General features: G+C 33.8%; 1 protein-coding gene across 1 annotated transcript in view; it reads left to right on the forward strand.

Moving 5' to 3' along the window:
* LOC106874390 (uncharacterized) overlaps positions 1 to 25,905 on the forward strand; it is a 390,389-nt gene that overhangs the window by 251,142 nt on the left and 113,342 nt on the right. The window contains exons 117-131 of the mRNA XM_089352838.1: positions 607 to 738; positions 3,561 to 3,746; positions 4,083 to 4,208; positions 6,081 to 6,263; positions 7,816 to 7,929; positions 10,877 to 11,059; positions 13,796 to 13,924; positions 14,450 to 14,632; positions 16,033 to 16,158; positions 16,882 to 17,067; positions 18,591 to 18,704; positions 21,127 to 21,309; positions 22,241 to 22,369; positions 22,803 to 22,985; positions 25,759 to 25,893. Coding sequence (XP_089208964.1) covers positions 607 to 738; positions 3,561 to 3,746; positions 4,083 to 4,208; positions 6,081 to 6,263; positions 7,816 to 7,929; positions 10,877 to 11,059; positions 13,796 to 13,924; positions 14,450 to 14,632; positions 16,033 to 16,158; positions 16,882 to 17,067; positions 18,591 to 18,704; positions 21,127 to 21,309; positions 22,241 to 22,369; positions 22,803 to 22,985; positions 25,759 to 25,893 — 2,292 coding nt within the window. The remainder of the gene's footprint in view (positions 1 to 606; positions 739 to 3,560; positions 3,747 to 4,082; positions 4,209 to 6,080; positions 6,264 to 7,815; positions 7,930 to 10,876; positions 11,060 to 13,795; positions 13,925 to 14,449; positions 14,633 to 16,032; positions 16,159 to 16,881; positions 17,068 to 18,590; positions 18,705 to 21,126; positions 21,310 to 22,240; positions 22,370 to 22,802; positions 22,986 to 25,758; positions 25,894 to 25,905) is intronic.

Here is a 25,905-nt window from a genome sequence, read left to right on the forward strand (position 1 = left end):
AAAATTTCAAAATTTAAGACCAATGAGTTAATTTTAAAATATTTCCTCTTCAAATGTAAAATAAAAAATGAATATAATTCATGTGGTTAGACTGCTTATGTTTTGATTAAATATAATCATGATTTGGGAAGAATTTGTCTCTATACTGAACTATCTATAATTTTGTATTATTGATATATATTATGCTGCAGAGACCAGAATTTCACATCATTCATGCTATAAACAGTTTTGATCTAGATTTTTAATTTAAATATTACCCCTTTGGTACAGTTAGTCCCAGGTAGGGTGGTGCTAAAGCAGCTACTTATTACAAATCAACAGGTTAACACTAAAATTACCTTCAATCTTTCCAAAACATATATAGAAAATTTTATTTTAACCTATACAATCCATTGTATTTTTGAATGTAAAAACAACTTAATCATGTTATGTGAATGATTTAAGTCCTTCATATTTCTCATGCTCTTTAACATAAAACATAGTTTATTCTTAAAACTACAGAATTATTTTTACATAATAAGTGAAGTTATGTCATCAGAAATATTTTTGCATTCACTAAATTTAACCTTTCCCTCTGTATTTTTGTTTTATTTCATCTTTTGACAGAATAAATCCATACATTATAAACTGACTGGAAAATATCCGGCTTTGTCATTCTTCCAAATAGACAAGTTGACAGGCGTAGTTTCACTTATTGATACCTTGAAGAAACCAAATATGTTTCTAACTACATTTACTGTAAGTTGTTTTTGTTTAATACACACACACACACACACACACACACACACACACACACACACACACACACACATATATATATATATATATATATAAAACAAAATATTCCTATTCTTTATATTTATTTGTTTTATATTGCTATTTGTGAACAATAGTAGAACCATCCAACTATCCAGGTCTGGAAAAATAGTTGCTAAAATTTGCATAAAAGAAGGCATGTGTGTGTGCATGTATGCATCATGTGCATATGTGTACTTGTGTGCATCTATATGTATATATATATATATATATGTATATATATGTATATGTGTGTATGTATGTATGTATGTATGTATATATATATATATATGTATATATATATATATATATATATATATATCAGAAAACAGAAAATGGAGAATTCTGATGAACAACAATTGACTTACATCAATTATTATTTATTAATTCAATGCAAATAGACAGCTGTTTCTGCTTCCAATGTTGTGTGATATTGCCATTGATATGCACAAATATGTAAAATATTTATTATATTTCGTAATAAAACTGATCTGAAACAAGGAGTTTCATCAAAGTGAAAAATAAATAATGAGGAAGAGCATTGAGCAGAAAAAGGGAAAAGTTGAATATGGTTGTAATCATACCATTTTGCTTGTGTGTCTCTTTGGGCCATTAAGTAAAAGACTAAACCAAAATAGCAATTGGTGGGTTAATCCTTTGTACAGGGACGGGGCGATAGGATGGATAAATAATAAAAAATCCAAAAATAATAGTGGGATACGCCAATAGGTTTTAGTCATAGAAGGAGTTTAGATACAGTAAGGTTTTATATTAATCATAATAATTTATAATAGTTGTTTGTAGTACTAATTAATAGTATTATTCATAATGAAGTGCTAATCGGTTAAATGCAATTTGATTTGCAAATAGGTGGTTAAGCCCTTCCACCTGTTGTCTGCAGTAAGATAGGCTAAGGTCCAATGTTCGGTGTAAATGGTCAGTTGAAATGTAAAAAGAAAAGACCAGCTATTGAGACCGTTATACAGGGTAAGATAAATAAATGAATGAATAAGAAGATGGTGTGTGTTGTAAGGGGCCCTAAAACGCTTAGGATATTAAATACTAGATTAAAAAAATAATATTATGGAATAAATATTAAGAGATGAACAAGCAAAATGGTATGATTACAACCATATTCAACTTTTCCCTTTTTCTTCTCTATACTCTTCTTCTTTATTTATTCTTCATTCTGATGAAGCTCCTTGTTTCAGATTGGCTTTATTACAAAATATGATTAATATTTTATGTATTTGTGCATATCAATGACAATACCATACAGAAACAGCTGTTAGATGGGATGCAGTCTATTTGTATTGAATTAATGAATAATAATTGATGTAAGTCAATTGTTGTTCATTAGTACTTCTCCATTTTGTGTTTTCTTTAAATTTTGATTCTTGATAAGCCCATGTTTATCCTTGTCTTTACCTATAACTTATGAACATAATATATTTGCATATGTATGCCCATGGTTAAATGTAGATAATATAGTGGTAGTGTAATGGATACTTCTATCCCTTAAATGGTTATTTTAATCTCTAACTCAACTAACCTTATATATATATATATATATATATATATATATATATATATATATATATATATATATATATCTTTGTATGTGTGTGTGTGTGTGTGTGTGTTGCTGTTGTTGTCATTATTTGTATAGCATTATAGTATCATAACAGCCAATTAATATTACTGAACAGTTTCATGGCAAAGTGTTTCAAGAAATGGAGAGGTAAAATTACCAACCATTGGATGTGGCTGAATAGAAAAGTATGGCTTGGGTTCTTAGCTATTTGAGGTTTGAAAACAACACATCTGGTTTATGGGTCTCAGAGGTGCTGTAAAAAATGGGATGAAATTCACAGTTGATAGAATACATCTACAGAAAACAAATTGCAAGAATATAAAAGAACAAGGCTGGCTCTTAAGCCTGTTAGAATTATGTTTCTTGGATTGGTACCTTTTAGCCCATGAAACTTGAAAAATTTTTGATATCTGTGGAAATGTAAATCACTTTCTCTCTTGTTGTGCATATCTTCCTTAAAATTAGGAAATCAATTTCAATTGACTTAATATCAAATTTAAATGCAAATCAACTGAACTGTTAGTCTTTGTTAAATTGTTTCTTGCAATGACCAGCCTTTTAAAAAATATCTTTTATTTCTTGAACTGCTTCAGTGAATTAAAAATCTCAGTCAAACTTGATTTATAAAAATCAATATAATGTATATTAAAAGGAATTATTAATATAACAAAAAAAACAAAAAAACAATCATTTTTCCTTCAAGAACAACGATTAATCATCTCAGCATTTTCTAATCTTACTTGGCCCTTGAGCACTCATATTACTCTGTCTTATGCAATGTATATTTACTAACATTGTTTTGAATTAATCATGCATTATCTCATAGCTTTGAGATCTCAATGATATGATTGCATATTTTTAAAATGGCATTGTAGAGAATGTTTGAGAAGCCACATCTGGCTGATTTAAACATAAAACAGGTAGAATATTTGGGCCTGACGTGGTCAGTTTACCAACCATATGATTCTTGGGTGCCTTTTGCAGAGTTTGCTGTGTTGCAAGAATTTGGATCTATTTTCTAATTTGAGGATTGTTGTTTCTTCCTCTTTTGCCTCCACCAATCTTAAAGGTCCTATAAAAGACACTAGCTTTCTAATATTAATTAAGCAATAAAAAAGATATTCTTTTTCAGTATTTTGTATATGTATCCTTTCATTTCTTCTATTTTTAGTTGGATGTGGTTGCATATCAAGAAAGTAACACAAAAGTTTCAACAATGTCTCAGATATTGATTAATGTAACCCGAAACCCTAATGCTCCAATCTGGGAGAGTAGATTGTATAATAAATCTATTAGTGAAAACTATCAAGTTGGTACATCTGTCTTACAACTGGCTGCTGATGACAAGGATCAACAGGTTAGTAGCTTCCAGATGTTTCTTTAATGTTTGTTCTACCTTAAGAGGTGCTTTTTGTTTCTATAAATTAGGTTTAAACTTGAAAATTTAAACTTGATAATTTATATTGAATACACCATTTAAATCTTACACCATAGTTTCTTGTAGTATTTGATGTTCAAAATGAGGGCACCTCTTTCCTTTTTTAATATTTTTTTGATAATTATATTCTGTGCAACATTTGAATTGTTTGTTATTAGTAAAATGTTATCCTCTATTAATTTATATAATCTCTTAACTTCTGTTGTCTTTTACAAGTTTCATATTTAAATAATCATTTGTTTATTCTACTATTAGGACAAGTTAACCTACTCTTTGGTGTCACAGAATACTGGAAACACAAACTATTTCTTTTTAGAAGAAGACACAGGTATACTTTACCTGCTGAGATCCTTGAAAAATATCTCTTACAATGAATTTAGTGTAAGTATATGTTACTTTGACTTAAACAATTAAAAGTTTAATTTTCTTACATTAATTTCTAGGTTTTCAAATTCAAATTCCACAAATGTATGTGTACATGCACATGCACACACACACACATACGCATGCACACACACACACACACGCACACACACACGCACACACAAAGACAAAAATTTGACTACATGCAGCATATTTTACAAATCTAGCTGAGGCTTATAAAGATACAGTGTTATGCAGTGGAAAATACTTCTACATAATGATGTACACAAACAGATTTTGTTTGTAGAGTTTACCAAAAGAGCTTACTGAAATAGCTACTGTCAAAAGCACAAGCACAATTCTTTTAATAGTCAGCAGTAGTCTACCCTAGACAAAGGTGAACTGCTAACACATACACACACACACACACACACACACACACACACACACACACACGCCTTTACTGCACACACATATATACAACATACTTAGGAAATCTTGTAATGATGGGACATAATCTTTTCTTAATAAATCTGCTTAATAAATATACTTGTGTTAGTCCTAGTTACTTGCATTACAAGTGTGTCTCATCAACACGAGTCACTCTGTATATGTATAGGGATAAAAGATGGCAAGCTGGCAGAAATGTTAGCATGCTGGGTGAAATGCTTAGTGGTTTTCCACCTGTCTTTACATTCTGAGTTCAAATTCCACTGAGTTTGACTTTGCCTTTCATCTTTTCAGGGGCAATAAATTAAGTACCAGTTGTGTACTAGGGATCGATCTAATTGACTGGCTCCCTCTCCCAAAATTTCAGGCCTTGTGCCTAGAGTAGAAAAGGATGTATATATATATATATATATATATATATATATACATCCTTTCATAATTTTTTCCATTCATAATTTTTTCATTCATATTTTTTATTATTACATTTGTAGAAATAAATAATCTTGTATTTTTCTATTATTCAATTGATCTTTAATCATAATTAAATAAACGTCTTTAGCTTTAAATAGTATAGCTTTAACTATTACACCGGTTAAATATGTACTAATTTTATCTTCCTTATTATTTTAAACTTAAACTTCGTTCAACTTGTATTTAAAACAATGATAATTTAAAACAATGATAATTTAGGTAAGATGTTTTTTGTATATAATATACATGTTATTATTATGGATGAAGGGATGATTGTTGAATGGTTATTATTTTGATATTATGATATTTTTTAAATAATTTTTCTATCTTTATATAATAAGTATTTCATATTAATTCATTTGGTACTTATTGTTGGTTGAGATATATATCTAATTATTGTTCTACTTACGATCTGACGAGTAGCTATATTTCTGAATAGAACTTATTTTCGATAATTTCAATTGATTTTAATCGATTTAAATTTCTTTTCTATTTGAAAATTGGTTATGAAACACGTGTAATCTTTTTATTATATTTATCTTATGATATTTACTTTACTTTATATTATACTCATTTATTGTGCTTTTAATTATTAATTTTTCTATATGTGATAGTGGATTTTCATCGATGAGTTCTTGAAAATTGGTTATTTTCCCTAAAACTATATATATATGTGTATATATATATATACATTATACATTTATAAACATATGTTTATAAATGTATAAGAACTTTTAAATAAGTTCTCCACCGATAATGGTGTTTACATACCGAAGGGCTTGGTAAAAATTATTAATTGTTGATTTATTAATAAATTAATAAATTGATAAACCTTTACCCTTTTAATTGTAATATATATATATATATATATATATATATAGGGGTGAGGGAGAAAGAGAAAGATATAAGTAATGAGCTAAATATAACAAATATATAATAAAATATTCTGTATTTTTATATTTTTTGCAGTTGGATGCTAAAGCTTGTGATGATGGAATCCCTTTGAAATGTACACAAATGAGAATCATCATCTCTGTACGAAAAAGTATACCTCCCCAGTTCATCACATCTACATATTACGCAGTTATCAATGACACTTTGTCACCACAGGAGAGTGTTCTTCTTGTTCGTGCCCGTGATCAAGATTTACAAGTAAGACTTGTTTTTTGTATCTATCTGAATCAAATCTGTCTATATCTATCTATCTATCTATCTATCTGTCTGTCTGTCTGTCTGTCTGTCTGTCTGTCTGTATGTATGTATGTATGTATGTTTGTATATATGTATGTCTGACTGTCTGACTGCCCATCCTCAGAAATTGAGTGAGAGAGATTAAGCAACCAGCTTGTGGAAGGGAAAGTTCTCCCTTGACCACTTAATGTTACATAAACTATAGTCAATTTGAGGACTTATGAATACTCAATGTTTGATAAAGAAGCTTTCATCCTATTGGTCAAAAAACGTCATCAACAGCAAATATGACGTCATCATTCCTGCAATGCTAGTTCTCACTCAAGTGTTTTTTCATGTTGGGGAACAGATGATAATCATATGAGGCTTAATCAGGAGAACAGAGAGTGTGATCAACCAGTTCAAAGCTACTGAAAGAACTTGTGTGCTGGACCATTATCCTGATGAAACTAGACCTCTTTCATCAGTTTTCCTGAGCATTTGATCTTGATAGCTTTCCATAACTGTCTCAACAAGTTGGCATAGTACTCCCCATTGATGGTATAACCCTTTTGAAGATAGTCAACAAATGCTATCTCTTTTGCATCCCAAAACACTGAGGCCATCACCTTCTCTGCAAGTGAAACAACCTTGGCTTTCCTTGGAGGTGTTTCTTCATCATGGATTGTTTCTTTGTCTCTGGCTCAAAGTAATGAAGTCAGCACTCACCCTGGGTTAGGAAGCATTCAAGAAAACCAGCTGGATCTGCTCCAAATAATGTTATATTTTCCTGTGATGTGATCAGCCTAGTGCGCTTTTGATCAGGTATCAGAAGAAACGTTCATCATGCCAAGTTCATTGTGTAGAATATTCTCAATCCTCTCATGGGATATGCTAATAGCATTGGCTATTTGATTTATAGTCAATCTCCTTTCATCCATCACCATGTGGTAAACAGGAACAATGTTTTTCTCAGTGGTGGCAATTACAAGACATCCAGACTTAGGATCATCTTCAAGGTTCTTCCTTTTCCTACTAAATTCAACTACCCGATTTTGCACTGTTAATAAAGCTGGAGTATCATCCCCTAATGTAGAAACCATATCAGCATGTATGTCCTTGGGGGACAAAACCCTTTTTCTGAAGGTACTTGATAACACTATGAGACCGAATTTTGTCCATTTTCAAGAGAACTCACTACTAGTTACTTCTGAAGTGTTCTTTGAATAGTCAGATGTCAGTTTACCTAGAAAGAAATAAAAGCAAAACATAAAAGCATTATTGTACAAAGAGTTGAGACAACGTTTATTGGTTATTCTGAATATATTATGAATGGAATTTGGCATATAATTGGGGATCAATTTGCTATAAAAAGCTTAAATTACAATACATCTAAAATCTTTATGAATTTGGTCTAAAAATGTTGGTCAAAGAACCAAAAAATAATAATCACTTGAGTGAAAGGATACAAGATTCCATTTAAAAATGTATTGTTTTAATTCTTACTTTAAACTATTTTTACTTTGTATTTCAGGGAACAGTAAAATACAAGATAGTTTCATCAACTGCCAATTTCTTCTTCATCGATGAAAATACAGGTGCAATCAAAGTGGCTTCCAGTCTCAAAGTTGCTCCACAATCTGTAACAGTGTGTATAATATATAATTTTTGTAGAATCATTTTCAGTATAAAGTTAGACCCTTATTATTATTATTATTATTATTATTATTATTATTATTATTATTATTATTATTATTATTATTATTATTATTATTATTATTATTATTTATTATTATTATTATTATTATTATTCTGTTTCCATCCTTGAAAAGTATAACAGCAGAGAAAATTTTTATCTAAATTTTCTTGTATTGCTTTTCTTCTTTACTGACTATTATCTTGTTTCCAAAATTGCATTTTTCTATTTTAACACATAACACACATTCAATAATTTAGTAACAAAACACTTTAATATATCCTTCTGTGGCACAATTCTGAGAGTTATCTATAACTGAATTGATAAAGGACTAGTTTACTGACAAGAAAAAGGAAAAAAAGCTGATACTTTATATTCTGTCATGAATGATGCATTTTATTGTTCCAAAAGAACTTAAATCTTCCTGAAATAATCAATAAACTGCAAAAAGTATCGTAAGGAGTGGGTATAATTTAAAGTTCACTGCTGTGCTTGAAGGCACACTCAGTAATCATCATCATTGTATCATATACTTTTGCAGCATGTTGATGACACTACAAAAGTCTTCTTGATAAAGTACAAGTTCTCCCAAAGGAAGAAGTCATAGTGTTACTTTCTTATGACTTTCTCAAAATGCTTAATTTTTATCAAAGATATTGGAGTGGTTTGCCATTGCTTTCCCCCAAGTGGGTGGTCATTGGCTTGCAAGGAGGTCATTCACTCTTCAACTGGTTTTCCTTTTTGGGCTGATGGGTGTCCTAACACCAACCTTATAAGAGTAGGAAGCTACTCAAGTGAGGGAACCAGTTTAGCCTTTGCTGCCCACTTTACCATGGAACAGGTAGCACTCATTTACATGGTACTAATAGCAAGTTTCATCAACCACAGATGAGATTCCTGACTTCTGTAATTGTACTAAGCTGAAACTCTATCAGGAAGAAAATAGCCTCACTAATCTTCATTTGTAAGGTAAAATTTAAGGAATGCTGGAAGATTTAATTTGGCTTATTTTCTTTTAAACATAATTTAGTTATTTTGTCTTTGTTTACCCCAGAGACATCAATTAAATGAAACACAGTGAGTAACTGGAAAGTGATTCAGATTTTGTCATTGAACAAAGTATTTTCAGATTTCTCCATATCATTTAGTTTTAAAAAAGATTTCAGATATTTCTCTGTAAATTCCAATCTATAAATCATTTCAGATCAACTGCTATCTGTTTAGTTTTGATGTAACAATTTAGTAAAACCTTTGACAGCTGTTCACTAGCTATCTATTTAAAGCTATGTAAGGCTCTGGTATGTCCACGCTTGCAGTTTTGCATCTTCAGTCTGGAAACCTCCATCTTGTCCAGGATATTGAGCAACTAGAAACTGTGCAGAGAAATGCAGTGAAACAAATACCCTCTGTTGGTCACTTACCATTATCTTAAATATATAGCTTCTCTGGACATCAACACTGTAAAATTTCAACTCGCAGCAACTGACTTGGTAGAATGCCACAAGATTATCCACCATCTTTCCAAAAACAACTTTGGCCCCTGTTTTAATTCAGTACCTCAACAACTTGTGAATATGTTTATAAAATCAAAAAACAGTACAGCACTCATGCCTTTTGGGAATGTTTGCTGAGCTCAAAATTCTCAAAGCATAGAAGAAACTACACACTTTCATTGTTAGCAGTTGGGATACTGCATCATTTAAAATTCAATGTTTCCTCAAATTCACCAACACCAATCTTGACATTCCTCAGTCATCCTTTCATCTGTATAGCTCTTTTACTGCTTCACTTTTCTGTCTTTTATATCTTTTCCCATGCACTGTACATGTACTTCTAGCTTTCGTAACCGTCTTTCTTTACTTGATTTTTGAGTTGTAGTGCACCTGAGCACTGTATACAATAAACTCATATTATTAGGTCATCTCATAAATAATGTAGTTTTTTTTCAATTGCATGAACTAAAAGATGGAGGGGACGGGATAAACTACTTGCATCAGCTATAAAAGCAAGTAGTAATTTTACCGAGTACTTATTCTTAGTGCAAGTTTTGAAGAGAGCGGTTTGATTTAAAAAGTTATTTTTTTAAAGCTATAATGGAAGTGACAAAGGAGTATATTCAGCATGTTTTGCTTTATGAGTTCAATAAAGGCAACAACACAATGGAAGGTGTGAGGAATATTAATGCAATATGTGGGGATCGGACAATAAGTGTAAGCCAGTGTCAATGGTGGTTCCAGAAATTCTGAGCTGGAAACTACAACCTAGAAGAAGAGCCTCATCCTAAAAGATCTGTAGAGCTTGACGAGGACATCCTGCAAACCCTGGTGGAACAAAATCCCAACATAACTGTTGAGGAACCAGCAGAGAAGCTTGGATTTGGTCATTCAACCATTCATAGACACCTGTGTAACGTCAGAGAATGATCATCTTTGGTTTCAAGACGAAAGGTCTTCTTCCACCAGGATAATGATCAGCGACATTCAGTGAGGGTGACATTCCAAAGGCTGGAGTAGTCTGAATGGGAAACAGTGCCCCACCCATCATATTTGCTGGACATAACCCCATCTGATTATCATTTATTCTGCAGTCTTCAAAATCATCTGGATGGAAAAAAATATGAATTCTGTAGATGAGGTCAGAACAGTACTGGAGGAGTATTTTTTGTCATGGGTAAGTGAATTTTGGAAGAGGGGTCTTGCAAGTCTAAATAGATGGAAGAGCATTTGTAGAAAATGAAGGGGAGTATATTTTAGATTGGAAAAGAACTTTGTTTATCTTAATTTTGAAAAATGAAAAAAGTATTAAAAAAACTGCATTAATTATGGGATGACCCAATACATTGCTTTTCAATTCATATTTATGTTATATTTTGATTATTTTTATCAATTTTCTCTTCTAGATAAATATAGAAGCTTATGACAGCCAAGACCCTTCAGTAGTAGGCAAAACAACTGCTTACATTACTATAAAGAAGAATCCTAGTGGACCTTATTTCTTGGATAATAGTTATACTGTTACCATAGTCAGCCATAGCCCTGTAGGTACAATGGTGGTTAATACAACAGCCATTGACAATGATGGGGTAAGCATAAATTTTATATTCTCAGGCATAAAACTCAATATTGATATGAAAATTGCACATTTACAATGAAAAACTGATTTACACACCTATGCACACATTATGCATTTATAAAAACACAAACATATGCATATGTACATGTGTGTGCGTGTGTGTGTGTGTGTGTGAAGATGTGTGGCTTTGTGATTAGAGTAATCGGCTCACGAATGTGTGGTCATGAGTTTGATTCCTGGCGGTGCCTTATGTCCTTGAGCAAGACGATTTACTTCCCATTGCCTCAGTTCACTCAGCTGGCAAAAACAAGTTGTACCTGTAGTTCAAAGGGCCAGTCTTGTTACATTCTGTGTCACATTGAATTTCCCTGAAAACTACATTAAGGGTTCATGTGTCTGTGGAGTGCTCAGCCACTTGTGCATTAAATTCATGAGCAGGCTGTTCCATTGACCAGATTAACTGGAACCCTTGTCATCGATGGAGTGTCAGTTTATATATATATATATATATATATACCAGAGTAAGCACATGAAATGTGCAACAAGGTGGAAAAAAGAGTACTCAAATACCAGAGGTAGAGTAATATGCTTTATTTAAAAGCAGCAGAAATATAACAAAAAAACCTTTACTCTGAGTTTCACGTTCCCGTTCATCGGACAGTTTTGTTGTCCGATGAACGGGAACGTGAAACTCAGAGTAACGGTTTTTTTGTTATATTTCTGCTGCTTTTAAATAAAGTATATATATATATATATATATATATATATATATATATATGTGTGTGTGTGTGTGTGTGTGTGTGTGTGTGTATGTGTGTGTGTGTGTGTGTGTATATGTGTGTGTGTGTGTGTGTGTATATGTGTGTGTGTGTGTGTGTGTATATATGTATGTGTGTGTGTGTGTATATATGTATGTATGTATGTATGTATGTATGTATATGTATATTTTTATGTATGTATAAACTGGCTAAAATTTGTATTTGCACCACATATTTCAAATACAGAAAAAATGCAGTTGTCTCATGATTTCATTCTAAACTCTATATCAGTTTCAGTGGCAAAAATAAAACACTATCATTCATATAATTACTGAATTAGTACATAAAAAGTACATAATTAATTTAAATGGGATGATGATGATGATCATCATCATCATCGTTTAACGTCCACTTTCCATGCTAGCATGGGTTGGACGATTTGACCGAGGACTGGTGAACCGGTTGGCTGCACCAGGCTCCAATCTGATCTGGCAGAGTTTCTACAGCTGGATGCCCTTCCTAACGCTAACCACTCTGAGAGTGTAGTGGGTGCTTTTACATGCCACTGGCACGAGGGCCAGTCAGGTGGTACTGGCAACGGCCATGCTCGAATAAGCCATTTCATATGGGAATAAGACTGAACTATGAAACTCAAAAGAATGTTTCTATTTTTTTAAATATTCAACACAGAAGTGGTGTTTTGATTTTCATATATCAATTTTACCTCCTGAAGACACATTTTATCCATTAAATTTTAATTAATTAATAATATATTTTTCTATGTATTATTTAAGTAAATATATTATTGACATTGTTATGACTTTGCTTTTGAAATAGCTGCAGAGTTTAGAATGAATTTATGAAGCATCTTTGAATTCTTTGCTTTTTCATTTTTTTAAATATATACGGGTGTGTATGTATGTATGTGTGTGTGTGTGTGTGTGTGTGTGTGTGTGTGTGTGTGTGTGTGTGTGTGTGTGTGTGTGTGTGTGTGTGTGTGTGTGTGTGTGTGAGAGAGAGAGAGAGATAGTGAAAGCCTGTAGGTTTGGAATTGAGGTGTTCAGCTCACAACTTAATATGTTGGGTCATGGGTTCAATTCTTAGATCAAGCATATAATATCTCCTGGAGCAAGGCATTTTATTTGATGTAATTCCAGTCTTATTCAGCTGAGAATAAGTATCACCCCAGTGCTAGTGTGACCCTCTCTCTCCAGTTGCATTCTGGATGTTCTGCTGTGTCCATGTCTGCTTATGACTACTTAAGCACCTAAAACAATTTGTGAAAACATGGTATATATTACTACGTTATGCATGCTACAAATAATTTTATCATCACTATCATAGTTTAATGTGTACATTTCCATACTTTCATGGATCAGACAGGATTCAATCAGACAGATCTTCTGTAGTTGGATGCTCTTCCTGGTGCTAACATTTCACTTGTTTCCAAGCAAAGTAATATTTTCTCCAAGATCTGCCATTTTCTATGAGAGATTGCCAACAAACTGCATCATTTGCATGACGGTGATGCTTGCTTACAATTTGTGTGTGATATTAAGACAAGAAGGCACAACACATGCTAACATATACATGAACACATACACACATACATACACACATCTACACAACATGCATTTTTTTTTTGTGTGTGGTTTCTGCCAGCTAAATTCATTCACAAGGATTTAGCCAGCCCAAAGTTCTAGTTGAAAAACATTTGTCTTAAATGCTTCACTGTGGAATTGAGCCTGAAATCACATAGCTGCAATGTAAACCGTTTTAAACACACACCTATAACATACGTGCATGCATGTGTGTATGTAAGATGGGTCTCGCTGACCTCTGCAGTGTTTAGGGGATTAAGAGCAAATGTGCAAGAAAGAGAGGTTAGGAGAGAAACAGGAAAATGCTATATTCAATGTAGATTTTAAATTGTCAAGATAACTTGAAGATCTTGAGAATTACAATGCTTTTATTTTCTTGTTTTATAGGACCAATTGACTTATTATCTGGGAAACAGCCAAAATACTGATGATGCTAAATACTTTTACGTTCTCCCAAATAATGGAATGATATACTTGAGAGAATCTCTGAAATCTATGGCAACAAATACGTTAAGAGTAAGTTTTTTCTTTTATAGATATATTTTGCAACAATAGAAGTGAAGATATTAAATGTCAAAATGTGTCTGTTAATCATGATAATTAAAATAAACAGAAAAATAGAATTACAATGTGACATAATACACACACACACACACACACATGCACACATACACATGTATGTGTGTATATGTAAGTATAAATATATATATTTATCATCATCATCATCTATTTTTCATCTTGGGATAGATTGGATGGTTTGACAAGAGCTGGCCAGCCAGGGAGCTATCCAGACTCCAGTTGTCTGTTGTGGCATGGTTTTTACAACTGGATGCCCTTCTTAATGCCAGCCATACTTTACAGGGTGTGCTAGGTGTTTTTCACATGGTACTGACACACACACACACACACACACACACACACACACACACACGATATCTGCACCTAATATGGCAAGTTTAAATGCTAAAGGGTTAAGGGAAAGTAATTGAATTAATTTTTTTTTTTTAATTATATTAATAAATGAAATTTTCTTTTCTTTAGTTTTCTGTCTATGCATCCGACAGCAATTTTTTCAGTCCACAAACTGCTTCAGCTGGAGTTAACATTTTTGTTCAGAAAACACCACCACCTGTATTTAATTCCTTTGATTGTAATATTCAAATGCCAGCGAACAAATCACTTGGAAGTCTGTTTCAAGTGACTGCCACCAGCTCTTCTGGCCTGGTAAGTATCATTTTCTATTTATTTTCAATAACCCTGCAAATATTGTGTTAATACACTCTTCAACATATGTAAGTTAGTGAAACTGGTAGAGCACTGGGTTAGTGACTTTCTTGGATTTAGCTTTCTGCTTCACTATTTTCATTTCAAATCCCAAGTTGTTCATCCACTTTAATCCACATCAGGGGAAGGGAAAAATTAGTCATTAAAATAGTCGTTGTTAATGTAGTTGTTTAGCACCAAATCAGCCTAATAAAGCGGATCAAAGAACCACGATATTCCAATTGCGATCATTCCATATTTTCATACATAGTTATTCTCAGAATACATAGTCCATTATTACTTCCTTATTTTTGTTTGTTTGTTTGTTTTTTTAAGCTGATAGGATGTAAGATTTTGGGTGCTATTTCTAAGAAGTTGAGTGATCACATAGTGGATCTCACATTGATTAAATACAACCCCAATAAACAGTTAAAATTTCATTTAATATATAAATCTACAGAAGACAACGAATCAGTTAATGCTCCATTAACGATCCTGTAAACAGGATGAGATTTTGTAATGACCTAAGCAACTCACAAAGCACCCTTACAATAAAAACACCCTAATCACCCTAAATTATAATTTAACCATCCTTATCAACATAGACAGTAATAAAATAGCTAAAAACATAACAAAAAAATTATAATTCCCTGCCACTGTTAAAATGATATCTCATTCAATGCTATGCAAAAGAAAAAAAAAACCTTCCTTTTAATATTGTCCAACATTGTTTTCATGAAAGTTTAGAGTTATCTTGTGCTAGATCAATTCTGATTGTGCAGATCTTTCATTCATCCATAGTCATTCCAACTAAGATCATACAATTCTCTTTCTCTTATTTATTCATTTATTCATTCATTCATTCAATTAGTTTTGACAACAATGACATTTGGATGTTAAGGATTTGAAATATTAACTTTAATTGTAATATACAAATTATTCCCAACATAGTAGATAAGAATGAGATGAGGATTAATGGTGCAATTTAAGTAAATTTGAAATTTGTCTGAGAGGAAAACACAAACTCATTATTGTGTATATACCTTCATCATTGGATTTGTCCTCTTTTGTTGTCACATTTTTGTTTACAAGACTATAGTGTTTAATATTGCTGAAATAAACAAAAATATTTTTGTTGAAGGAAAAACACAATTTTATGGCAAAGTGGATGCATTGAATTATGGTACCAATAAAATTAGGTGTCAATTTTCTGTTGGTATATGGAAAAGAAAGAAATTACATATAATTTATTATTGTTGTTGTCTTTATAATAAACATTTTGTTAATTTCCTGCAAATTTAAATTTGGACTGATATTTTTTTTCTGTACTAATTAATTTTTTTAATGTTGCTTCTTCCCAGGGTAATATACAGTACACTATCAATGGCATCTACCCTGCAAGTGAATTTTTCTCAATAGATAGCAATGGAAACGTCCGCCTTATTCACCCTTTCACAAATGACACCATCAGCCGAACATCATACACTGTAAGTTTGATATATATGTTATGTTTAAAATTTTCTTTTGCCAAAAATATGACTGCAATAAGGAGCAAAGTTAAAAATGTGACGTATACACTCGGTTGCTAGTACTTCATCCAGCATTTGTCATTTACTCATGTTATGGGTTCATATCAATTCAGACACTTGTCTTTAATAAATCGCTGTCCATGAATTAAATATGTACACTTGAAACAGCCTTAGTTTAAAATACCTGTGTGTACACACATTTATAGTGTATATAAAAACATGAAGCAGTACTAGTAGCAATAGCTTATCTCAGAGAATCTTTTCAATGAAACTTTTGTGTGAAAAACATAGGGATTCACTCCAAGTGGTAGTGGATCACCAGACACAATGTTTTAAAATTATTTTGTCTTCTCAGTGACAATTACTCTAGACAATTACTCCAGAAAGGAGTTAGTAGAAGACACTTTCCCAAGGTGCTGTGCAGTGGGACTGAACCCCAAAATTTGTGGTTGGGAAGAAAACTTCTGAACCACTCAGTATGCCTGCACCTATGTATATATATATATATATATATATATATAGATAGATATATATATCATGTAAATGAGTATTCAAGACGATATTTATGTTTGGCATCATATTCTAACACTAGTTTATATTAAATTACTTGTTAATCTTTACATTTCAGTTGTAAAGGCATTAATGTATTTTGACTTTTTTGTGAATATTTCTTCTTTACAGATTCAAATATTTGCATTTAATACACTTTCACCTGATGTTAAAGTCAAGAAAACTTGTTTGATAACGGTGAATCGAAGTACAGCAGGTCCAACATTTACCCCTTCAGCAGCTATGTCTGTTTCGGTATCTGAAAACAGAAATGTTGGGGACAACTTCTTCATTGTTAAAGCAGTTGGGGAAACCGGAGTAAGTATTTCCATTCATATTATTATTATACACAATTATTTCTTTTATTCTTTTACTTGTTTCAGTCGTTGTACTGTGGTATTAATTTGATGAGCTTTTAATTAGTGAAATTGAACCCCATGCTTATTTCAAGTCTGATATTTATTCTAGAGGTCTCTTACTCCAGTACGTCTAACTTGCAAGAATATATACAAACTCACCTCACCTGTGGTTCTGCCACATAAAAAGCACTACTCACCTCACCTGTGGTTCTGCCACATAAAAAGCACTACTCACCTCACCTGTGGTTCTGCCACATAAAAATCACTACTTACCTTACCTGTGCTTGTACCACATAAAAAGCATTACTCATCTCACTTGTGCTTGTGCCACCTAAAAAGCACTGCTCACCTCGCCTATGCTTGTGCCAGTTATCTTGTAACTGGAACTATTGTTCCCCTCAAAATTTCTCTGATTTTGTGCCTCTGCTCCATAAAGCTGATCTGGTTTTTATGTTTCACAATAGATGACAAAATAAAACCAAAAGCATGCCCTCAGTTATCTCTCTTGTATTTACAAAAATAACCAAGATAATATGAGTCAACAACTAGAATTCTTTTATCTTTTACTTGTTTCAGTCAATGAACTGTGGTCATGCTGGGACACCACCTTAAAAGGTTTTAGTCGAGTCTTCCGACACCAGTACTTATCTTGTTAAAGTCTGGTACTTATTCTATCAAGCTCTTTTATTGACCCACTAAGTTGTAGAGATATAAACAAACCAACATCAGTTGTCAAGTAGTAGCAGGGGCAGATAGGCACACACACACACACACACACACACACACACACACACACACACACACACACACACACACACACACACACACAGATACATATCATCATCATCATCATCAACATTGTCATCATCAACATTTAATATTTGTTTTCCATGCTGGCATGGGTTGGTCAGCTTGACAAGAACTAGCATGGCTATGGGCTGCACCAGATCCCATAATCTATTTTGGCTTGGTTCCTACAGCTGGATGCCCTTCCTAACACCAATCACTTTACAGAGTGTACTGGGTGCTTTTTATGTGGTGCCATCACCAGTGTTTTTTACACGGTACCTTGGTTTTAGGATCTCAATTCTGTTGTGGAGGGTAGGTCTTCTTGAGTACAACAGTGTGCCACATATCTCAGTCCTCTGTCATCTCCTTTGTAAAATTCAGTTCTTTGAGATCAGTCTTCAGTACACACATACAAATACATACAATAGGCTTCTTTCAGTTTCCATTGACTGAGTCTAGACACTAAGCTTTGATCAGTCTCAGGCTATGCAATGAGCTTCCATACAATTGTCCCCTACCTATTTTCACTCACCAGGCATTGTTTGGCATTAAATATGCTAGCATTAACTTAGTCATCTGTCAGCATTCTTGTCTATAAGTAATAAAGTATTGAATATACAATTTTTCATAAAAAGGTTGTTCAATGTTTTAAATAAAAACTGTCGACTTTATAGCCATTTTTATTTATTTCAGGATACCATTACATATGCACTTGAGACTCCATCTCTTTACTTCTCAATAGACAAAGCAAATGGAATTGTAAGCATTTCTCAAAATTTGAAAAATGCTCAGAATGATGTGTATAATGTAAGTTACTTTTTTTCTTATATTTTTTACTTGTTTCAGTCATTGAACTGCAGCCATGCAAGGACACTGCTTTGAAGGGTTTAGTCAAGCAAATTGACCCCAGTATTTCCAGTAATTATTTATTAAGTCTGGTCCTTAATCTTTTTTTTTTTTTTTTTTTTTGATAAGCCACTGAGTTACAGGGGTGTAACAGGTTCGTGTATAGGTACTGCAGAACTGTAACATCCCCTATTTCCACTCAATATTATTGATAACATTCAATATAATGAATACTTTTTCCTTTAATTCTTTCTTTATACTTGTACATTATGGAAAGCGGACGTTAAACGATGATGATGATGATGATGAAGCTTAATATCAGTAGCCATCCTCTAGTTTATGAAAAAAATACAAAAATCCTTGTATAGAACTGTGCGCTTCACAGTTCCAGTGATGTGATGCTTGACTGTTGTGCACATGCTAACATGTCCGAGATAGGAAGCTTCATGCTAGGGAGAGAGAGCACTGTCATTCATGCAGTGCTGACCCTGGTGTGCTAGTGAAAGGTAGTGCTTCTTTTTGACTCTGCATGTGTTGTGCTTCAAAATGTGTTTATATTCTTGAATGTGATAAAGTGTTGAATTAAATTATTATCTTGCTTCCAGCTTCAGTGTTGCTACTAGGATTTGAAAAATAGGGCACATTTTCCCCCACCCTTATTTTTTGATTTAGGCATGAGGGCCAGTCAGGCGTTACTGGCATCAACTATGCTTGAATGGTGCTTTTCGCATGCCACCAGCATGGAAGCTAGTCAGGCGGCACTGGCAACAACCACACTTGAATAGTGCTTTTTATGTGCCACCGGCACAGGAGCAGTCAGCTGGCACTGGCATTGACCATGCTCGAATGGTGCTTTGTACATGTCACCAGCATGGGAGCCAGTCAGATGGTACTGGCAATGATCATGCTCGAATGGTGCCTTTTACATGCCACTGGCACAGGACCAGTCAAGTGGCACTGGCATCAACCACACTCGAATGGTGCTTTTTACGTGCCACCAGCATGGGTGCCAATCAGGCGGTACAGTCATTGGCCATGACAATGACTTCACTCGACTCAATAGGTCTTCGCAAGCACAGTTTATTGCCCAATGATTGAAGGGTACTCTTAGATGGGCTGGTTATGCTGCACTGGCATAGGCCACAGTTACAGTCTCACTTGGCTTGCTGGATCTTCTCAAGCACAGTATATCTCCAAAGGTCTCATTCACTTGTTATCGCCACTGTGAGGCACAACATTTGAAGGTCATGCTTCACCACCTCATCCCAGGTCTTCCTGAGTCTACCTCTTCCACAAGTTCCCTTGACTGCTAGGGTGTGACACTTTTTCACGCAGCTGTCCTCATCCATACACAACACATGACCATACTAGTGCAGTCGTCTCTCTAGCACACCACATTTGATGCTTCCTGTGTCCAACTTTTCTCTCAGAGCACTTAATCTCTGTCGTGTATGCACACTGATATTACACATCCAATGGAGCATACTAGCTTCATTTCTTTCAAGCCTGTGCATGTCCTCAGCAGTCATGGCCCATGTTTCACTGCCATATAGCATGGCTGTTCACACACATGCATCATACAGTCTACCTTTTACTCTGAGCGAGAGGCTCATTGTCATCAACAGAGGTAGGAGCTCTTTGAACTTTACCTAGGCTATTCTTATTCTAGCAGCTACACTCTCAGAGCATCCATCCCTGCTATTGGCTTGGTCACCTAGGTAACAGAAGCTATCAACTACTAGTTTTTTCTCCGTGGCATGTGACAGAAGCTGTTTTCTGCTTATTTTCAGTGTTTATTGCCCCTGAGCATTTGCCACACACAAAAACTATCTTCCCAGTTAGCCTTCCTTTGATATTACTGCACCCCTTATGTGTTCATAGCTTACACTGGGTACATCTTATGGAGTTTCTACCTATGCCTTTTCTATAGATTGAGCAGGGCCATCTGCCTGAAGGGATTTGTGATTTGTCTGCCTTGCTACTTATTAAGACTTTGGTTTTTGTTAGATTGACTCTAAGGCCCTTTGATTCTAGACCTTGTTTCCACACCTTAAATTTCTCCTCTATTTCTCCTCTTATGTTTAAGGAAAAACATTGCAGGCTGGTTGTAAAAAATACAAACTCTGTAACCTGTAGAAAGAAATTACTCTTTAATAATTTTCACATATAAAGACTACAAACCACAAACCACAGCTTAGATCAACTCATGAAATTACATATAGGTAATGTTAAGGTGTGAAATTCTCATGAATATTCGTGTTTTTGTTTTTTTAATATTGCAAGATGATTGTTTTTAGTAACAACAAAGAGAAAAAGAAAAAAATATCAAATACTTAAATGGTTTGAATATTTTAATAATATACGGTATCTTTATATCTCAAAGCTGATTGTCCGAGCAACAAACCAAAGGGGTAAGTCTTCAAGAGGATCTCTTCAAATCAATATCCTGCGTCAAGCTGCAAAGGCACCTACTTTCAAGAACCTACCAACACAAATTGGAATGATTTTGGTCCAAAATCTCCAGCATGCATTGTTTGAAGTTAAAGCAGAATCTCTAAATAACAATGTAAGTCAGAAATAAAACAAAATGTTGTTTTATAAGAAGGTACTTAAGAAAAGGTATTTTGAACTAAAAATGCATTGATAAGAGGCTGTGACTGTGTGGATAATATTCCATTCTCAAAACAGAAAAAAAATTATGAATATAAATCATTTGATTAGTGCTATGCTATGTGATAGAAGAGTTGAGGAAAGAATGAAAATAGCCTAAGAGTGAAACATGGAATTAAAACTTGAGACTGTCAAATAGTTTAGTGGTTCCCAGTGACAAAATTGAATACTGTTGTATAAGAACCAAAAAGACATATCAAATCTTTGTATGAGAACCATTGCAATAACATATTCTCTTCCATGGTTAGCAAAAGTGAAAGCTATTACTCAATCCAAATCCATTTTTATATTGTAGGCATTTGAGAAAGTGTAATATTTCATTAATCTGAGCTGTAATGAAACATTAGTTCATTGTTTTTCTTTTCTCCTTCAGTTACAAATAACTAGTAATTCTGTCATCTTGAGTTACATTTATAAGAGAAGAAAACCTTACAACAAAAATTTTACTTAGTCTACCAGGGATTAAAGTTTATCTCTAAAAATATATAAATTCAAAGTCATTTTCTCAATGGATGCCAACCAGACATGACTGAGATTTATTATTTTTTTAAAATATTTACTTTTATATATTGTTGATGGAGAAAACATTAGACACTATTTATACTGCTCATCATTTATTTCTGAAAATACAGTGGTATCTATTTTCAATGTGGGTAAATGAAAGCAAACAGAATTAGTTTCCTTTGGAGTTTCTACAAAAACTCCAGCAAAGTTCATATTAGTCAGTATGTCCAGTAGTAAGAAATTCAACACCTTAACCTCACTGTTATTTATGGAAGAGTCTGTCATAAATATTGTTAATTAATTTTTTGTTGTTTGATTTCCAGAGTGTACTTCAGTATGAGATTGATGGACTTTTCCCATCAGATGACTTTTTCCGCATTAATAAGACTAGTGGCAAGATATATTTGAAGAAAAATGTGAGAACTGACACTCTAAACACAATCAACTACAAGGTATACAATTTTTGTTTGCTTTATGAGATGGTTTCAGGTTAATTGATGTTAACACTTTACTAGGGCAATAAATCTGTCTGAGACAGTAGATTTTACGAAAAAGGGATTTGCAGCAGATAGTTTCTTTTTGATTTTTTTTCCTTCTTGCGTGTGTTCCATCCTATCCATTTTGAGGATCTATTTTTCAACTGTTTGAACACTTACTAACATTCTTTTGTAATTAGCCATGTTGAATTTATAAATACAGAACATTAGTTCTCATACAATTTAAGACCTTGAATTGAGTTCTTAACAAGATATTTTAATTAAGCACAAACACACGCTTATACATATTTATTTACATGCATGTGTGTATGCACTCATATACATACACAACATTAAAATCAAAGTTGTTGATATAACAAGAATAATCATTATTATATTTCTCTTTCAGATCCAAGTTGTTTGTTATGCCAAGGATAATCCTTCCTTAAAATCTCGAGCCATTCTAACAGTAACTGTTGACCGCAACCCTCATTCACCAGTATTTTCCTCGAACATATATTCCATTCAAATATCTCAAAAGGAACGAAAAGGCCAGATGGTTCTACAGGTGAAAGCCACAGACAGAGACACAGTAAGATAACATTTTATTTCATTTCAAGGCTGGCCCTTGTGAATTACAGGTACAGCTCACTTTTGCCAGTGAGTGGACTGGAGGAGTACCATGTAGCAATGCACTGCTGGTTTTTGAACTCATGGCTGTGAGCTGAATACCCAAACCTTTAAGCCACCTGTCAGCAGATACCAGCAGGCAATTGCATAATCTCCTATTGTTACACAAATGCACAAAGATAACGACATATGCACATACACACTCAAACACAGTCACATATTGTTATGTATACATACACACACACACACACACACACACACACACACACACACACACACAGAGTCTCACACCATTACACACTCACACACAAAGTCTCATACAGGTACATGTGCATGCATGCACGCACGCACACACACACACACACACACACACACACACACACACACACTCACACACACGCATACACACTCATTGAAGTATTTGAATATTTCCAAATTCCAATATTGGATTCTTGAGTTAATACTTTTGTAGGAACTTAGTTCTTTTATATAGAACTGCTTGTTGGTACGAACATTGACAAGCATTTGTTGTGGTGTTGTTTAGCGCTTGAAGAACCCCTATTAAAAAGACCTATGTAGTGATTTGATTTTATAAGGAGGCTTCAACTAAGTAGTTTTATCATTCATTAACAAATCAACAGAGATCGTTTACTTCATTTTCAAGCTTTCACATTTATAAAAAAACAAAACAAAAGCAAACTCATACTTGGTATAATATTAATTAACCAAATCATGGGGCAAGCAAAAGGATATTTGCAAAAGTGGACAAAGCTGACAGCTAAGAACAAGTAACAAGAATCTCAATATAGCATGATATATGAATTTATATACGTATATACATACTTATACATGTATGTCTGTACCTGTATGTTTATATGTGTGTGCTTGTGTCTGTATATATGTATATGTTCAAATATATCATATACATATGTATACATACATACACATACATATATACATATAGGTTGTTAGACAGATAGATGGATAGATAGACAGACAGAAAGATGGATAGATAGACAGACAGAAAGACAGACAGACATTTATACGATAACTGAGACTCAATTTCATGCAATGTCATCGCTTAAAAATGAGCATCAAAGATGTAGATTTTCAAGCCTGTAGGGATCTATACTCATCTGCACTGATGTGGTAATGATGGGCATCTCTAGCAACAGGTGATCTGAGAGATTACTACCAATATTAGCCCATGCTTTCATTTCTTTATGGAATTTTCATTGAGTGTCTTGCTTTTCTTGGCCACAGCCAGCAACAGTATACAACTCATAACAAAGCTGTTCAAAATCAAGCAATTCCTGGGTATTTTAAAGGGAAAAATGTCCTTGCATAAGGCCAATCTCACTTTCTAAATAACGTGTGCATTTATCCCAATAAGAGAATTACACTATATCTTTAGATGCAAATGAAGTCATAGGTGTTATATCAGAGTTTTCTTTCAAGAGAGATTCGCATCAGGGATGACAAGGAAACAAAGATTCCTGGCTGTTTGGTGTGCTTGAGAAGACATGTCAAGCTAAGTCGTCCTTGCATACAGGTATCTCCCCTGCATTTTGTCTCCAGCTGAGTGTTCCTAATCCTGCATGCTTGTGGGTGCTGGTACCACATAAAACGCATCCATACTGGTGCCAAATAAACACCCTCATACTGATGCTGCGTAAAAGCACCCAGTACACTCTGTAAAGTGGTTGGTGTTAGGAAGGGCATCCAGCCCTAGAAACCATGCCAAAACAGATATAGAGCCTAAGCAGCTCTCTGGCTGACCAGTTCCTGTCAAATCACCCAACTCATGCCAACATGGAAAATGAACATTAAATGATCATGATGATTGTGTCTAAACAAAGTCCAAGGTTCTGCCACTCCCAGCAGTTGACTTTACTGAGTTCATCTTTGACAGGTTTTGTTTATCATTTTGCTGGGTTTCAATAATGAAAACCATCCTCCTTACACACAAAACCAAATACTATGTTTCTCACAATGAAATTAATCCTTGAAGTTTAACCACAGAGCCTTTATCAGATTCAAATGAGTATTCCCGATGATATTTATTAGATATTACTCCAGTTATGAATCTCTTGTCTGCTTTGTAATATTGGTTTCGGATTTTGGCATAAGGCAAGTAGTTTCAGGAAAGAGATTAAGTCAGTTAGATCGACCCCAGGGCTCAACTGGCACTTATTTTATTGACACTGAAAGAATGAAAAGCAAAGTCGAGCCCGATGGAATTTGAACTCAGAACATGAAGATGGATGAAATGCTGCTAAGCATTTTGCCCAGTGTGCTGCTAATGGTTCTACCAGCTCGCTGCCTTGTCTACTTTGTAATATTATGTAGAAATCCTTAATGTCATAGTTACACCAACATTTTCTGTGAAAAAATCCCTGAGGTTCTTAACTTCAGGAGATCAAAAAGTGAAGTATAACTTACTCAGAAGGAGAAAGGAGGCTGTGGTCTGTTTCAGGACATCTAAAACTGGAGGGAGAGAGGGAGGATCTTGACCTCACATCTGAATGTTTCCAACTGAGTGGTCTGTATCAAAGATCATCAAGAAGTCTATCTGTTATAAATCAAGTCTTCCAGAAACTTTCACTGTTATTTCTAGCAGGTCCAGCAAACATGTAGGTAGGTGGTCGCTTGCTGGCTTGTTATTTCTTGTTTTACAACTATATTCTTGGTTTTTGTTATTTATATGCTAATCCTTTTATTATCTCTTCTTTCAGCTAAACAATATAACATATAGTATAGTAGGCAACAGCAATGGGCTGAACGCAATGCAATACTTCTTTATCCGTAGTGACACTGGTGAAATTTATGTTAACAACGAGCTTAGTACTGTCACTACTAGTACCTACAAGGTAAATATTTAT

This window comes from Octopus bimaculoides, chromosome 5 (assembly GCF_046866305.1).
Source record: "Octopus bimaculoides isolate indiv1 chromosome 5, ASM4686630v1, whole genome shotgun sequence".
In the NCBI taxonomy this organism is placed as follows: domain Eukaryota; kingdom Metazoa; phylum Mollusca; class Cephalopoda; order Octopoda; family Octopodidae; genus Octopus; species Octopus bimaculoides.